The 17,557-nt window shown below is 35.4% G+C and overlaps 1 protein-coding gene across 1 annotated transcript; it reads right to left on the bottom strand.

The window, feature by feature from the left end:
- Positions 1-1,533: 1,533 nt before the first annotated feature.
- On the bottom strand, positions 1,534-17,226 carry LOC121374520. Its single transcript, XM_041501623.1, has 5 exons — positions 17,011-17,226; positions 12,549-12,743; positions 5,044-5,289; positions 2,057-2,203; positions 1,534-1,544 (listed from the first exon to the last, which is right to left on the bottom strand). The coding sequence occupies exons 1-5, from the start codon at positions 17,075-17,077 to the stop codon at positions 1,534-1,536; spliced, it is 666 nt and encodes a 221-aa protein (XP_041357557.1). The 5' UTR covers positions 17,078-17,226.
- Between the last annotated feature and the right edge of the window lie 331 nt (positions 17,227-17,557).

Genomic DNA, 17,557 nt, shown 5'->3' with positions numbered 1-17,557 from the left:
CGCTTACTTGCAGGGCAGGATTGCACGCTAGACTGGTGTAATCGTCATCGATACTGGAATAGACGGCAGTGGAAGGTGTCTTGTGTTTTCAGACGAATCTCGATTTCATCCTAGGCATGCTGATGGACGACCTTCGTGTTTGGTGTCGTCGTGGAGAACGATATACAGGACGATGAGGTGCGTTGTTGAAACTGACCGAGGGGAGGCGGCAAGTGTTTATGATTTGGGGCGGAATCATGTTATCAGTATAGAACACCTTTACATGTCTGCCATGGGAGGGTGACAGCCCAGTATCGATAACTAACGTCTTGAGAAGAATTGTCGCACCCCAGTTTGCTGCTCACCCAGAACTGCACACCTTTCAACAGGACAACGCAAAGAGCGCACACTGCGACGATTAAACATGCAGTTTTTAGCTAATGTAAACATCCCTCTCCTGGAATGGCCTGCACTATCCCCTGACCTTTCTCCAATCGAGCATTTGTGGGATGAGATGGGACGACGTCTCCACCAAACGTCAGTTTTCACAACGTTCGGCATCTTGAGCAGGCACTCCAAGATCAATGGCAGAGGTTACCCCAGAACCTCACCCAGAGGCTGATTCTGTCCATTGCGTCAACGCTGCGTAGCGTGTGTGAATGCTAGAGGTGGCCATACAAAATTACTGACTTTTCGTTTTTTTTGATAGTCACTTTAGTTTTGCATTACTGAATAAAATTCTACGAACTTTGATGTCGGGCGTCTGTTGTTAATTAAACAGATAAACCCCTTACGTTAAAAAACACAACCAATTACCAAATAATTATAGTGCACTAACTATACCAAAATATAAGTGTATTATCCTGGTGCATTTTCCAATTGTATTCAGTATATATATATAGTCTGTTTAAAAATTTACCTCTGTAAAGTTTGTGTCCAAATTATTGACAGTATGATCATTTTTCAGGTATTTTTTTTAGCTGCTGAAGAGACCTATTGACCTGTTAACACCCACGCTTAGTCCATCGATATTTCTATGAATTGATTAACTTTAATGAAAGCCATTCTCTACATAATTTGTATCGATGATATGGTGGGTTCGGACTAAGAATCACATAGCCCTTTCTGACTTGTTATGTTTTAACCGGCCTCGGTGGCGTCGTGGTTAGGCCATCGGTCTACAGGCTGGTAGGTACTGGGTTTCGGATCCAGTCGAGGCATGGGATTTTTAATTCAGATACCGACTCCAAACCCTGATGTGAGAGTGTTCCGCAAGGCTCAATGGGTAGCCGTAAACCACTTGCACCGACCAGTGATCCATAACTGGTTCAACAAAGGCCATGGTTTTGTGCTATCCTGCCTGTGGGAAGCGCAAATAAAAGATCCCCTTCTGCTAATCGGAAAGAGTAGCCCATGTAGTGGCAACAGCGGGTTTCCTCTCAAAATCTGAGTGGTCCTTAACCAGTATGTCTGACGCCATATAACCGTAAATAAAATGTGGTTGAGTGCGTCGTTAAATAAAAAATGTCTTTCTTGCTTATGTGTTAGACCAAATTAGTTTTGCTCTGCAAATGAGCAAATTAACAGCACAGGGATATGTTCAGGTGAAATTATGCAGTGGGGGACTAGACTGGCAAGTGGAAATTTGCTTTGAGGCACGTTTTAACCACCCCACGACACCCCCCTCTGTACACGCGCCCGCAACCTTATTGACAAAAGGCACAAACTCCAGAGAACTACAAACTCGCCAATATGAATCTTTAAACAATAAAATAACATGATAATTATATAACGCAAATATATTTAGTTTTTTTTTTATTATTATTATTCCTAAGGAACGTAAGTCCCTACGACTTGCATTCCTAGGTATATTAGACCTAGGACCTGCATTATTAGAAGATAAAGTTAGGGTGGACAGCTGTTCCTGCAGCCTTGCATTCAGTTTTACACTGGCCATGGTAGTTTAGTGCTGAAACATCAGTCTGTTTTAATCGTCCAGTGGGGATTTGTAATGCCACTAAACCAATATCTCTGTCACAAGCAACTATAGGTTAAACAATATGGAAAAAAACCATACCTTCAGTACAGTCTGTGTTCTTCCAACCAGCTTGACATCCACCAATACAAGTGCCAATCATGTCGCAGGATGACGTTTTTGTAGCGCATTTACGATCGTTGCACATCTTGTTACAGTTAGGCCCATATTTGACGTTAAGTTCACATGCTGAAAGGAAAATTATTCAAATGTGTTTTTTTTTAATACTTTATTTAAAACCAAAAAATAAAATGTAATTTAAACATCCATACCTACATTTAAATAACATTCCTTCACTGCTCTGAAACAAAGTTTTAAAAAACATTTCAGACTAGACTCAAATTGTTACTAATTTAGTTCCGATCCACTCATGGACAGAATACATGTAATGTTCTGAATTGCAATAGTTTACCGAACTCCAGTTGTAATAAAACTACCCTAACTTGTCATATTGACTTGAATTCTAATACAAAATGCATTCCCCAACGCCTATTTGGTTCACCTCTTGTTTGTGTATGTGTGTTTTGTTGTTTGTTGTTGTTCTTCTTCTTTGCTTGCTTGTTGTTGTTTTGGGGGGTGTCGGGGTAGGGGGTTGTTTTTCTTCATATTGTTGATTTGTTTTTTTTTTGTTTTTAAAAATCTGATTTAACTATCTTGGTATGTTACAATGTATTATGCCTATTTTACATGGGATATAATTTGTTATATACTAAGGGGAATCAACATTTATGGGCATTGTAACATTATTATTATTAAAATTATAATACGTAGCTTAGTGCCCATAAGGCTCTCAAATAAGTATCACGTTTAAAACCATCTTCTACCCTAACTTTTTTCAAGAAACCGACTTTTTGTTGGAGGAGGTTCTGTTGTAGGTTGTTTACTTGTTTGTTGGCTTTTTGTGTTGTGGGGCGGGACGTAGTCGGGTGGTAAAGTACTCGCTTGATGCGCGGTCGGTTTGGGATCGGTCGGTTTGGGATCGATCCCCGTCGGTGGACTAATTGGGCTATTTTTCGTAGCAGTCAGTGCACCACGACTGGTATATCAAACGCCGTGGTATGAACTATCCTGTCTGTGGGATGGTGCATATAAAAGATACCTTGCTACTAATTGAAAATGTAGCGGGTTTCCTCTCTAAGACTACATGTCAAAATTACCAAATGTTTCACATCAAATAGCTGATAATTAATAAATCAATGTGCTCTAGTGGTGTCGTTAAATAAAGAAAAATTGTGTGTTGTTTTTTTAGGGTTTTTTGTTATTGTTGTTTTTTCAGGGGTGTTTTTTTTATTTTGGGTTTTGGGGAAGTTGTGTGTCGTATATATATAAAGCTGGTAGATATTTAGTTTGCACCCCCGCTGTCGACTCACCCATAGGGAGTTTTAATGGTTCAGTGGTGATTTGTAATGCCATCAAACCGATATCTCTCTCACTAGCCACTATAGGTTAAACAATAAGGAAGGATGACTTTTTATAGCACATTTACGATCCGTGCACATTTTGTACAGTTAGGCCCATGTTTGACGTTTGGAAGAAATGGTTCATTTAACGACGCACTCACACACATTTTATTTTGGGGTTATGTGGCGTCGGACATATGGTTAAGACCACACAGATATTGAGGGAGGAAATCCGATTTCGCCACTTTATTGGCTACTCTTTTCGATTAGCAGCACAAGGATATTTTATATGCACCATACCATAGACATAATAGCACATACCACGGCCTTTGATGTACCAGTCGTGGTTCACTGGCTGGAGCGAGAAATAGCCCAATTGGCCAACTAATGGGGATTGATCCCAAACCGACCGCGCATCAAGAGAGGGCTTTACCACTGGGCTACGTCTCGCCCCCTATTTAACGTTAGATTCACATGCTAAAAGGGACATTATTTAAATGGTTTATATAGTTTGTTTAAAATCACAAATATTGTAATTTAAACATCCATACCTACATTTATGTAGAATTATCTGTTATATCAGATAGATCGTTTAAAGTCCGGGTTCATAAACTAGGATGATGAATAAATTACTGTACTTGACTCTAGCACCTTAGTTGCATATCGAAAGTGGTACAGTTATGTAGGAACGATATTTGAAGTGTGTGGGTTCATTCTGTAGTGAGGGATACAAGCTAGATTTTCATCTTTATATCATCTTTATTTATGTAGATTTGGGAAATTTTAAAGCATACATTTTTGTCCTCAAGTGTGGGAGGGAGAATAAGTCACTAGGCCATACGGGCCTGATATATTTTATATTAAAATATACAAAGACTACATAATGATATTGTCGATAGGACATATCAGTTGTAAAATGATTATCAGTATGTAGCAACATTATAATATGTTTCAACATTTCTGTGTTTCTATGTCCGGCTGTGGACAGTTTCGGCAGACGGGTAACACGTTTTCCTTAATAATTAAAATGCATGGTCCAATCAAACACATTAAAACTTGGAGGATAGCTAGCTAAGATAACAAAGAAAATTGTGGGGGGGGGGGGTGTGTTTCTTCTATTTTTCTTCTTTTTAAAAAAATTATTATATCTTTGCTTTGGTGAGCTTTTTTGCATATTTGCGAAATTAGCCCTGGAATATCCACTGACGTGTAATGTTTATATCTATGCTGAACAAGATTTATGAATGAAAATATTATACCATTTTGAGTGTTTGTTTTTCTAATTAGGTCTATTTGCTTCAATTTACATTAAAAAAGTTATTAAAAAATTATGTTTGAAAAAGTGCTTGTTGTATACTAATATATGTGCACAAAAGTGAATACTCTTACTCTTAGTCGAACTATAGATATACTGTTTGAGGTGCTGTCTTTAGTTCATCTGCACATTTTTCAATCAATTTTAAAATGATGTATACGTTTATCAACAATGTACTATATATGATGCACCTACAATATATCGTGCTTAGCCAATAGACACATTATATGCAGAATGTAAATCCTGGTTGACTTAAAGCTACAGCAATATCTGTAACATTATTCAAATGTGAAACCTAATAGTAAATTACTTACCCATAACAAACACTTCACAGAAATCCATGGCTTTTCCGCCATCACAGGCGTTACACGAGTCTTTATTAAGAGTGTTGGTGTAGAGTGTCACGTACCTCCCTGTAACATCACATGTTCTAGTTGTTACATCGGCAATGTCAGATCCATCCATGTTACCTGTGATTTGTTCACCACATGGCTGTCCAGTAACAGTCTGTCGCGGTGACATAGACGTGTACACCTGGATTCCATTTCGCCTCCATTTCCCTAAAAACAATACACATGTGTGGATATAAACTACTGGCCGTTAAATGATTGGGCAATGTATATTTATATTTACGGAACAACTGACTACCACTAGGCTTGGGCAAATAAATATTTTTTCTACATTAGATAAATATGCCTGGTCATTTATATGGCCATTTTGGTCAATGAACACGAATTCGGTGGAATTGTTTGTCTACGACCACATTTTATATCCAGAACTTTGATTTATTCAAAATGACGGCACAATTTCATCTTGTGTTGAGTATTTTGTAGCTTTTACATCCTATACATACCCCTTGTAATATATCTATATATGGGTTTTCTGGCTTACAGAACACGAAAATGACACTTTCAAATATCATACACTTCATATAAAGGTCTTTCCTACATTTTTGCACTAAACTATTTTTTCCACAGGATATCATGGAATTTCACTATTTTGTTATCAGCATGAGTGAACAGTTAGTATGTGGGGTCATGTTTTCGCCATATTTAATACCAGAAAATGGATCTATATCTTTATTGTTAAAAAGGGATGGCATAAATATTTGAAATCATCTTGTTATGTCTGCACACGCAGTGTGGACAGAACGGGAAACTTATTCGTTCAGTCCTAATAATAGGCTCACGAATATCAACCAAAACGATAAGTAGCAGGCTTTCTATATAATATGTATTAGGTAAAAAGCTTCAAGTAACTAAAATGACCGTGCACATTAAATTGTAAGTAAAACAATCGCATTCCTTGGTGAAATATACAGGTTTACCCCCAAGACAGAAAGAGCAGTAAAAAAGACAAATATGGTTGACTGAAACATTTCAGAATATCGCAGAAAATTGTGAGGGGAAGTACAAATTCAATGACTGACCACTAATTTATTTAATATATCAACAGAGACAGAGGGTGAAGTAACTATAACTGAACATAACGAAGACATCTACTTGAATAACAGGGCAATATAATGCAACAGTACACCTTCCATTCTTGAACATTACATTCCGTTAACTGGCATACGAAGAAAATATGTGAACATAGAAGAAACTTAGCATAAAAGAAGCAGCAGCAAGAAAATGACAAATTAATGAATAAAATTAATTCTGCCACAGAGGTTAATTTTCGAGATTAAGTAAGAAGCCAATCAGTGAGGTTATGAAGGAATCTTTTGTACTGTTTGAATACACATTATGTTAGTGTTGGAGGTGTGGCTGGTGCCAACGTCAGGGTGGAAGATGGCCATTCAAACTGTAGGCCTACACCAGATTCATTTGTGAACTCAACTAATAGGATTTAGTAAATCATGTAGCTCCTTGGTAGAATTCATTTGCCTGTTTTCTTTGTCCTATCCTTGTTGTTTGTATATTTCTTTCCTACAAAAGGTATAAATAATGCATTGTATTATTAAAGGTAGGTTTTGAAATCTCATTTTAAAACTTAGTTAATTATACCTAAATGTACTCAATTTTCAGATTCTAACTCTGTTTCGGATATTGTACGCATTATTAATCAGTCATTGACATTTTAAAATATTTTGTTGACTTTGGCTTTGAAGTATTCTCATACTTCTTAATTTTTATGTAATGTTTCATAGTCAACCAATATTTATTTACCCACTGCTCTTTCTGTCTTGTGGTAAACAATGTTATTATCCAATCAAATAGAAGCTTCCGTACATACAATTTCACTTGCAATGCCCTTTCTAGTTGCATGTAGCCTTTTTCTGGTGCATTGCATACAGAAAGCATTCTGCTGATTAGGCAGCCACCAGTTTTCATTTTTGGTTGACATACCCCAGATAGCACAACTACGTTGACCCAACGTCGCCATGGTTGGCACTATCGTCGTTGGATGGTTCGGCCGATTACGCCCCACCTTGCGACTGTGTGAGGAAAACTGTGACGTTCACCTTCAGCAGCCAGTCATTTGTGTTTGGACAGAAAATATTTCCAGCATTAATTTCGGGAATTTAACCAGTCACGTAAGTATTTGGAACACGATATAAAATCTTAATGAATATGAATATTTTCTGCTTCAGAAAATGTACGGATTTATCTGTGAAATTGCCAAGGATTTGCGTAAATCGTAAAAAAATAAATTACCGCATTGAAGCATTTGGGCTAAATTTACTTCTGCTTGAAAATTTACTTTTGCAAACAAATAGACAAAAACAAGCAAACTAAAAAACAATTTAATTTTTTTTTTTAAATCTTGTTATTAACATCTCAATATCTTATCATTCCAGGGAACATTTTGTTTCCAAATTTTGATTAGTGATATTTCTAGTCATTTGAAAATTGATTGGCAACTACTGTTTAATGTATTAAAATTGTGTAGCGATCTCTGGTACTTGTGTAGCGAATCACGACGCGATACTGAGCAACATGTTACCTGCATTCTCTCTCATTGTTTTCCTTTCTTATTTTATGTTTTAAAAAGCTAAATATCTCCTTATGAATGCTATGATTCTGTTATATATTTGTTTAATTTAATATATTTGATGACGTTAAAAGGCAGTGAATCAGGGCTCCCGAAGCATGACATTGTGATTGATCTGGGGATAATACAATTTATAATTTAAAAATATATGATATTTATATTAAAGAGACATTCCCGAGTTTGCTGCATTGTAAGATGTTTCCGACTAATAAAATATTTCTACGATTAATCTTACATATTAAATACATTTTCTTCTTTAGAATATCAGTGTCTGTATATTCAATGTGTTTCTTGTCGTCTTAATATTTCTAAGAAGCCCAAATTGGATTTTGTCTTAAAATAATTTCGTACGTACGAAAAAACAATATTTTAGGAAATAAAATGAAATTTAACCTAGTACAATATTAGAACGATCAGAAACACAATTAATATACATCCACTAATATTTTATGCAGACAAATATATTTGATATATAATTACAATTGTTAAAAAGTCTTTGTCAGTCGATAACATCTTAAAAATTGCAGCAAACTCAGAATGTCCCTTTAACTCTATTGGCATCTACAAAGTCATATTGAAAATTTCAGGCAGTCTGATTGAAATTTTATTAGTAAGGTGTGTGGACATAATGTAATATATTATGTCAGATTTTTTGCCAGTTTTTGTTTATTTTGTGGAAAGGTGTTTTTTTTATTAAGATAATCATATACAGAGGGTGATAGGTGAGAAATATGAATTTAATGGGAACTAGATCGATAATTATTAGTGTGCATAGAACATGACATTAAACAAAAATAAAATTATTATTTGATCACAAAAAAAGAATCTTTCAAAACAAAATTCTAAATCTTGTGACATTTTCTAACAAATAATATAAATCTGTAATGTGATTTTCATATGCATGAACTAATGATTGGTTAAGAGATGAACAATTAATATAACACCCACTTGTAACATATTTTTATGATATTTAATGCTGCTGTAGTTATGAATTACATATAGGTTGCCTATTTGAATTCTTTGGACGCATAACAGCAAAGGATGTAATTGAAAGAATAATGGAGTGTAATTCACCCAACCCTTCGCCTGTCAGTACAACTGGGTTGGCAGGAGGAAAAACAAAAAGGCATCAGGAAATTAATTCTCAGAAAGTTGATAAAAGGTATTATTACCCCTAATATAATGGTTCAAAATATCTTGGTACCTGTGAAAGTGTTACGTGCCATTAGGAGTGTTACGTCCCACTTGACGTTACAAATGATCACCGTGTGTATTCTTATACAATGATTTCTCAATTTAAAACATAATTATTTGGGTATCAAATACGATATTAGTCTAAACATCATTTTTATTTGTCACTCGCTAAGGCAAATAAAAATAATTTCACTCGTGACATAAACTTGATAAGAAATGGACACTCGTTTAATATCCTATAATAAAATATACATAGACATGAAATATCTATTCTTTATTAGAAATGTTTTAGTATATATTAAGTTTATAATGATTAATTTTGCTAATAATCTAAGTTAAAAACAGTTAATCCAATAATGTTCAACTTCTAATTTGTTCAAGCTATAATTGGGTTAACTTGTGAAATAATTCTACATCTAAAAAGTTGAAAACATGTATTTAATATTTGTCATTTCTTATTTTCTGAAGATGCTGCCAAAAACTGCAACATTAAAGAGGCAGAAGCGGAACAGCATCTAAGAAATTGGCTAAGATATGCATCAGACCGAAGTGGGGTCCTCAAAAAGACGTATGATAAGAAAAGGAGTGATATTTTGCCATCATATTTGACTATTTCCAGTTTATAATTTTATTAGGGCTATTCCTTTTAAACAGTATTGGATTGAGGAGGGCCTGGCCATTTGTGAAACTCCCACCTATATATTTTCAGTATTTGTTAATAATGATGAATATAGCAGAATCTGTATAAAGACATCCCTCCCCACATTTAGAAAAATTCTTTAGGCTTACCCCACCCATTTAAAAACAAATAGCCCTTATATCGTTTTAAACATATTTAATGTGTAACACTGAATAAGATCAAAAATAAATCAAGGACATGACAAGCAATGTCCATCAACATGGAACAAAATAAGAGAAGGCCAAGTTGTATATCACATCTGTATGTAGCAAGACATGTAATAGCTAGGTTATTTAGTTTTCGAATTATGAATAAGTACTGTAATGGGGGGGGGCGTCGCCCAGAGGTAAATCGCTCGCTTGATGCGCGGTCGGTTTGGGATCAATCCCCGTCTGTGGACCCATTGGGCTATTTCTCGTTCCAGCCAGTGCACCACGACTGGCATATCAAAGGCCGTGGTATGTGCTATCCCGTCTGTGGGATGATATAACTTTAAATACTTTCTTTTAACTCGAGAGAAATGTTATATGTTATTTTTTGACAACTAATAGTCTCAACAAGGTGACATGTGCGTATACTGATTACATACGAACAACCTTTTTATTTAGTGGTATATACTTTAATTTTCAGCTGCATATGTAAGACTGAACTGTTGAAATCCTTTTAGTATGATATCTTTATCTTCTGCATTTGTCATTCCAGAACTTGAGGAGGAGAGGCAACGTGCGAGGCCAGCAGCCACGTAGACGTCGTCGGAATCCGAAAAATATGATGAACAAGATTCATATGTACTTTTGTTATTCTTAATTACCTTGGCCCAATGTTGGCACAACGCTGGGACAACTATTTAACGTGGTATGAAAATGTTAGCACAAAGTTGGTACACCGTTGGTGCAAGTAGAAATGGCAACAGTGAGCCAACGTTGGCCCAACGGACAAAATGACCATGTGCCAACTTCGGCAGTCTACGTTGGGCCAACGGTACAGTTTATGTTGGACCAACCATGGTGTGCTATCTGGGACATGTATATGTAAACCTGTGTATAGTCCTCAGGGTCATCGGATAAGTTATTCTTGTTGTTCTCTTTACACTGTGCAGATAAACAGCATGGTTCATAGGATTGTATCACCCGTTTTCAACAGTTTGTATTAAATGTGGTGAGCACATGAACCAATTATTAAGTGTGTGCTCAAATTACTGAAAATAATCGAGTAAAACACTGTATTATTGGTGCATAAATGCACAAAGAGACTGTTTGAAGTGCCATATTCGTGTTTTACAACCTCCAAAACCTATATATTGATATATTACACGAAATATTTGCTCTAAAAACTTTTAAATTCATGGCAAATTACAGTTACGGATATAAAACGTGGCCGTAGACCAAAAAATGCATCGGATTCGTGTTCAGTTACCCAAATGTTTATAGAAAATGCAAGGCGTAAAAATTAGACCTCGATTTGCCCAAGCCTACCACCACTTATGATTGATGATTTTCATGTTGCATGATCAAAGATCATACCATGTACAAAGCATAATGCATTACTTTCTGACAAATAGTATCACGCAAAAATAAAATATAAAATATAGGTTTCACTTCTTAATTAAATAGAAGGGATGAATAGAGTTGCTACAATTCATTTTTAACATTACATTGTATCATGTTGCCACTGCATTGCTACCATCCCTCTTGGACAGACATAAAACATTGGTACATCTGCATGATCAGTAATCATATTAATGGTGACACCTTAAGGAAACCGATGCATGACTGATAATATATGATATAGTCTGAAATAAATAGTTTGAACTCTTATTTATTATTCTCTCTCTCTCTCTCTCTCTCTCTCTCTCTCTCTCTCTCTCTCTCTCTCTCTCTCTCTCTCTCTCTCTCTCTCTCTCTCTCTCTCTCTCACATGTGTATGCTAATTACAACAGCTTCTATGTCACATGAATTATATTCTTTTACAAGACGCCATAAGATAAATGTGATACCACCTGGACAATGATTCTACAATGTCTATGTGGTTCTCTCCATAACGTTATTGTCTCGGTTACATTATGTTGAAATTTTATTAATTACACGTACGTACACCAAATTAAGTACAATTCCTGTTCCAATGCCTAGCAGTACTTCCTTACTAATTAAACAGAATTGTCTAGCACGTTACTGGATAAATTGAATAGGAGCCTTCTTACTTACGGGTTAAATTTAATGACAATCGCGTTAATAATAATGCATACCGTGTTACAGTATTACCATTTTGACAAGCGTCTCCGTGCATGCTTAATATCTATCAGCTTCAGATCAGAAGGCGACATGTTAATTTGTATTGATTTTTTTTTTACTCTTATACAAACCTAAACAATGTCACTGAATTTAAAGATCGTTTGCCACGAATGTTTTTCTAATCGTAAAACATGGTAACAAATAGTGTATTTGTTGTTTATATTAGTGCGTTCATTTTACATGAACATATATTGCGGCAGGTGATTTGTTGAGGCTTTGTTCACATCAGTCAAATTATGTTGTGTGTGGCATTTATTGATATTGGGGCATACTTCGTCACACCAGAATTAAGAGAAGGCGATAACGAAGGTATGGTAACAGAAGATATTGGATATCCGTTGCTTTGGGTCTTTGTTGTGTTATTATAGTGCGTTTCGATAAGAATGAAAAATGTTTCACATTTTGTCGCATATGAATTTTCCAGCGACAATGTCAAATAGTTCTAATGACTAGACAGTTATCATATTATATAGCTGGCAAAAATAAACAATCCACACCCTGTGTTTACAAAGACGTATTCATGATGATTATTAAAACATAAGGAACTTCTGAACACATTTGTTTCTAAATACAGAAAATCTATTGGATATTTATATTAAATATTTACAATAATAATACGGGTCCGATAACAGGCGTTCTAAAACTACTAGTGTATACTCACAGCCTGTCCTGAAGTAGATACCAACTTGGTGAATGAAATATTCTTTACCCATATCCACCTCCCACCAGGAATTATCTTTGCCCACATCGGTATGGATACACGTCGCGATGGAACCATCCACAGCATTAGTGGCATTTTTTATCCAGTTGGAGAGGTATGAACTCTGATCAGCAGTTTTCCCGACTGCTACATTTTCTAATAAAATAAAACGAAAAATGGGCACAATGTGAACAAACAAAAACTATTTACGAAAATCACAAACAAACATTATCATATAGTTGTCCGTTGTGTGGCGAGCGTATCTGTAGCGAGTGGATATATTAGAAATACTTTCTTTTCAAGTATATAGTTAGAAGTGTGTGGTGACGAGGAGAATACTTTCCCTTTTTAAAGGTCGATATACTGCTGTCTCGACCGGTTTTTGCCGGTCAACATCATCACGGGTCGGGAGATGTTTTTGCAATAATTTACAATAATTTAGTATCCCACGCTTTGATAACAGAAATCATAGTGTGCAATTATTTTTGTCATTTTCTGGTCACATAAAATAAATTATTTAATTAATTATCTCACCACCTGATCTCATTAACTGTTCGGGGTTTTACCCATCTATAGGCCTTTCGCATAAAAAAAACCCAGAGGAAAGGTAAATGTTCTAATGAAGGTAATAATGCAGGCATTTTATCAGACAATTATCGTCCAAAATTTAATTAATATTTAATGGTAATAATAGGCAATACCCGAGTGAGTTGCATCATTTACTGTAAGTATAATTAACGACTTCTTACTGTAAATATTTTATGCCTATATTTTTAAAAATTAAAAAGTTGCTTAAATGTGTTTATGTTTGTTAAATATTATTTGTGAATATATACACATCTATCTTCTGTAAATTTGGTACATATAAATAAGTAGTGAAATTCATCAGTAGTACAACGGAATGACCCTCGAAGGTTTGGCCAACTTAATTCATCTACAAAGGCTTTCTGATTCCACTATTACTGATATTGATTTGACATTTTGTGTATAGCTTTATCATTTCTGTTACAGATCAAGTTTGACTTCCATGGCAATTTACACATTTTTAAAGAGTTATGGCCGTTGAACTTACGAGATTTCAAAACTTGTTTTCTGCACTTTTGGCAATGCCAGAAGATATTAAGCTGAAATTTTGTATATAGCTTTATCATGCACAGATACAGATCAAGTTTATGGTCTCACTACACAGATGTCATCTGCCATTGAAACCCATGTTAAACTGCCCAACTTCAAGCGAAAATAGCCAGTAGAACGGGTTCTCTTTGGCACTAACAACGTGCACCATTGCGAACATACATTATATAAGCATTTATTTTCACTCCAAAATTGAGAACATTTCCGTCTCAGTGTTTTGCTATATGTCCGCATCTGGCTGTAGTACCAGGTGGTTCATTAACCGATTCAGTCCGGCTGTCACTTGCGTTATATACTCATGTCCCAAAAGGTCGATGCACAATATTACAAAATAACATGGGCAAAATACAGCCAGAAGGCTTACCATTAAACATACATATTGTTTTAATTCTCCACCATTTCCTAGAAGTGAATATGTGAACCATAATATGTGTCACAGTTAGGAACTATAGTGGACCGTGATGAATGAATTCTCACCCGGAAGTGATCTGTGTAGTGAGACCTTAAAGTCTAGTGACAGATTTTGTCAAAGACATTTAGATAATTTGGGTCATTTACACCATGAAAAACTATACTAGAGCCGTGTAACTTATGAACTCTAACCAATACACCAAAAGATAGATGCACCATACCATCCAATAAAACCTCATATCACATTGTTACTCCTTGGACATCCACACAATAGATAGCCATCAAACAAGTAGCTACCATATGGTAATGTATGACCTTGTTGGTAGTTCTGATATGGGGAACATACAAAGAAGCTAATTATCTAGTTAGTTCATTACAAATATTAGTTTTCATCAATTGTTGCTATGGGCAACAATTGTTTCATAATGAAGTGTTGAAATCCTGTTTTTGTTCTGTATATTTCAGCATGAAGATCCACATATTATTAATGGCAGATACAAATTCTACTTTTATAGTAGAATACTATGTTATATATTCATAATACCATCAAAACTGTTTGTCACTATGACTGTACATTCTAACAAAATCATTATGCACAAAATCACAGACATTAGGGTGAATTTGGATATTGACCTTGTGACCTTTTACAATGAGAAACTCAGTGTTAGACACTCAGATCAATTTATTTAGTACATGTAAGATCACTAGAATATACATTTTGACACACACACACCCCTAAAAAAACTAATAATAAAAATAATAAAAAATAAAAACAATTGACATGTTTGAAATATTGACCCAAATAGGGCCCCATACGCTTGGCTCAAATCCACTTCGATGTAATTACCTTTTATAAGGATGCTACTCTAGTACATTTTCATTTTGGCTTGCTAAGCTTATATTTTTGGGGATAAACTAATTTCATGTTTTACATTATGGTCTCACTACACAGATGTCGACTGCCATTGAAACCCATGTTAAACTGCCCAACTTCAAGCGTAGATTGCCAGTAGAACGGGTTCTCGTTGGCACTAACAACGTGCACCATTGCGAACATACATTATATAAGCATTTATTTTCACTCCAAAATTGAGAACATTTCCGTGTCAGTTTTTTGCTATATGACCGCATCTGGCTGTAGTACCGGTCCGAACAGGTGGTTCATTAACCGATTCACTCAGGCTGTCACTTGCGCTATATACCCATGTCCCAAAAGGTCGATGCACAATATTACAAAATAACATGGGCAAAATACAGCCAGAAGGCTTACCATTAAACATACATATTGTTTTAATTCTTCACCATTTCCTAGAAGTGAATATGTGAACCATAATATGTGTCACAGTTAGGAACTATAGTGGACCGTGATGAATGAATTCTCACCCGGAAGTGATCTGTGTAGTGAGACCTTAAAGTCTAGTGACAGATTTTGTCAAAGACAGTTTGATAATTTGGGTCATTTACACCATGAAAAACTATACTAGAGCCGTGTAACTTATGAACTCTAACCAATACACCAAAAGATAGATGCACCATACCATCCAATAAAACCTCATATCACATTGTTACTCCTTGGACATCCACACAATAGATAGCCATCAAACAAGTAGCTACCATATGGTAATGTATGACCTTGTTGGTAGTTCTGATATGGGGAACATACAAAGAAGCTAATTATCTAGTTAGTTCATTACAAATATTAGTTTTCATCAATTGTTGCTATGGGCAACAATTGTTTCATAATGAAGTGTTGAAATCCTGTTTTTGTTCTGTATATTTCAGCATGAAGATCCACATATTATTAATGGCAGATACAAATTCTACTTTTATAGTAGAATACTATGTTATATATTCATAATACCATCAAAACTGTTTGTCACTATGACTGTACATTCTAACAAAATCATTATGCACAAAATCACAGACATTAGGGTGAATTTGGATATTGACCTTGTGACCTTTTACAATGAGAAACTCAGTGTTAGACACTCAGATCAATTTATTTATTACATGTAAGATCACTAGAATATACATTTTGACACACCCCTAAAAAAAACTAATAATAAAAATAATAAAAAATAAAAACAATTGACATGTTTGAAATATTTTTTGCTATATGACCGCATCTGGCTGTAGTACCGGTCCGAACAGGTGGTTCATTAACCGATTCACTCCGGCTGTCACTTGCGCTATATACCCATGTCCCAAAAGGTCGATGCACAATATTACAACATGACATGGGCAAAATACAGCCAGAAGGCTTACCATTAAACATACATATTGTTTTAATTCTCCACCATTTCCTAGAAGTGAATATGTGAACCATAACATGTGTCACAATTAGGAACTATAGTGGACCGTCATCAATGAACTCTCACACGGAAGTGATCTGTGTAGTGAGACTTTAACTTACATGGCGATTTTTCACAGAGTTATGGCCCTTGAACTTAGGAGACACGAACATTTGCTCGGCCTGGGAGGGGACATGTATTGCTTTAGCAGTACTCTCTACTTGGTATGAATAATGTAAATATTCATAGAAATCAAATTCACATAGCGAACTTGATATCTCGTGCTTATAAAACATTTAGATTTTAGATTTAAGACTAATAAAGTCTGACCATTTTTTTCTAAAGTCTGAGATTTAACGTCGTGGCAACGCCATATACACATTTTATGCGTGTGTCCTCGTTACAAATCGGAGTCTAGACTAAAGTTTTATAAGCATGGGCTTATATACAAGTGTAAAGGTTTATCAAAATAGTCCACATATAGTATACAGAATAAATTATATATATATAAGTAACATGTTTTGAACAAAAACATATTAAAACAGTGATTGCAAACAAAATAAATATTAATATAACTCACGACTCACCAAAAGCACCGAATGCAGGTTTAGTTTGTAGAATAAAGAAATATACGATAATAGAATAATATATCATGACTTCAGCTTTTTGCGGCTTCTTCTAAGACTGTCGATCAACCAGGAAGTAATACGATGGCCTCATTTTAAACAGGACGTTTGTTCCACTGACTTAACACGCAGATTTCGTTACCTGGTATTTGTAAACATGTGCGGGTAGGTCGACTCTTCTACCACTGCCTCTTTATGTGACGATATGCAAGAGCGTTATTAGTGTTTATAAAAAAAATACCTGTTCATTTTGACAACCACACGGTCGCCAAGTAGGCTACTGTATGGTCTATAGGGTGTATACTACCAAATCAAATCCCATAGACGACAATAGTAACATATGTGACTAAACCTCCTACCTGCAGCGTATCAATTGACATAAACGTCACGCATATAAATACCACCACTCACACTTAAAGTGAATCAGAAAACATTGCGGGTCAAGCTGCTCGTTTCTGAGATGGCCTCAGACCACAATTAATTTCGCTATATGTTTCTATATAGCCTT

The sequence above is a fragment of the Gigantopelta aegis genome, chromosome 6 (assembly GCF_016097555.1).
Source record: "Gigantopelta aegis isolate Gae_Host chromosome 6, Gae_host_genome, whole genome shotgun sequence".
In the NCBI taxonomy this organism is placed as follows: Eukaryota; Metazoa; Mollusca; class Gastropoda; order Neomphalida; family Peltospiridae; genus Gigantopelta; species Gigantopelta aegis.
The sequence above is the reverse complement of the archived record's forward strand: the minus strand, read 5'-3'. Positions and strand labels throughout refer to the sequence as shown.

Bases quoted from the DNA above. Each gene is read 5' to 3' on its own strand.
- LOC121374520 (XM_041501623.1), bottom strand. From the start codon at position 17,077: ATGATATATTATTCTATTATCGTATATTTCTTTATTCTACAAACTAAA. The intron at 5,290-12,548 runs GTGAGTATACAC...TATTGTTTTTAG, and splicing joins TATCTACTTCAGGACAGGCT to GGAAATGGAGGCGAAATGGA. The intron at 2,204-5,043 runs GTAAGTAATTTA...TTTTCCTTTCAG, and splicing joins CTGTGAAGTGTTTGTTATGG to CATGTGAACTTAACGTCAAA.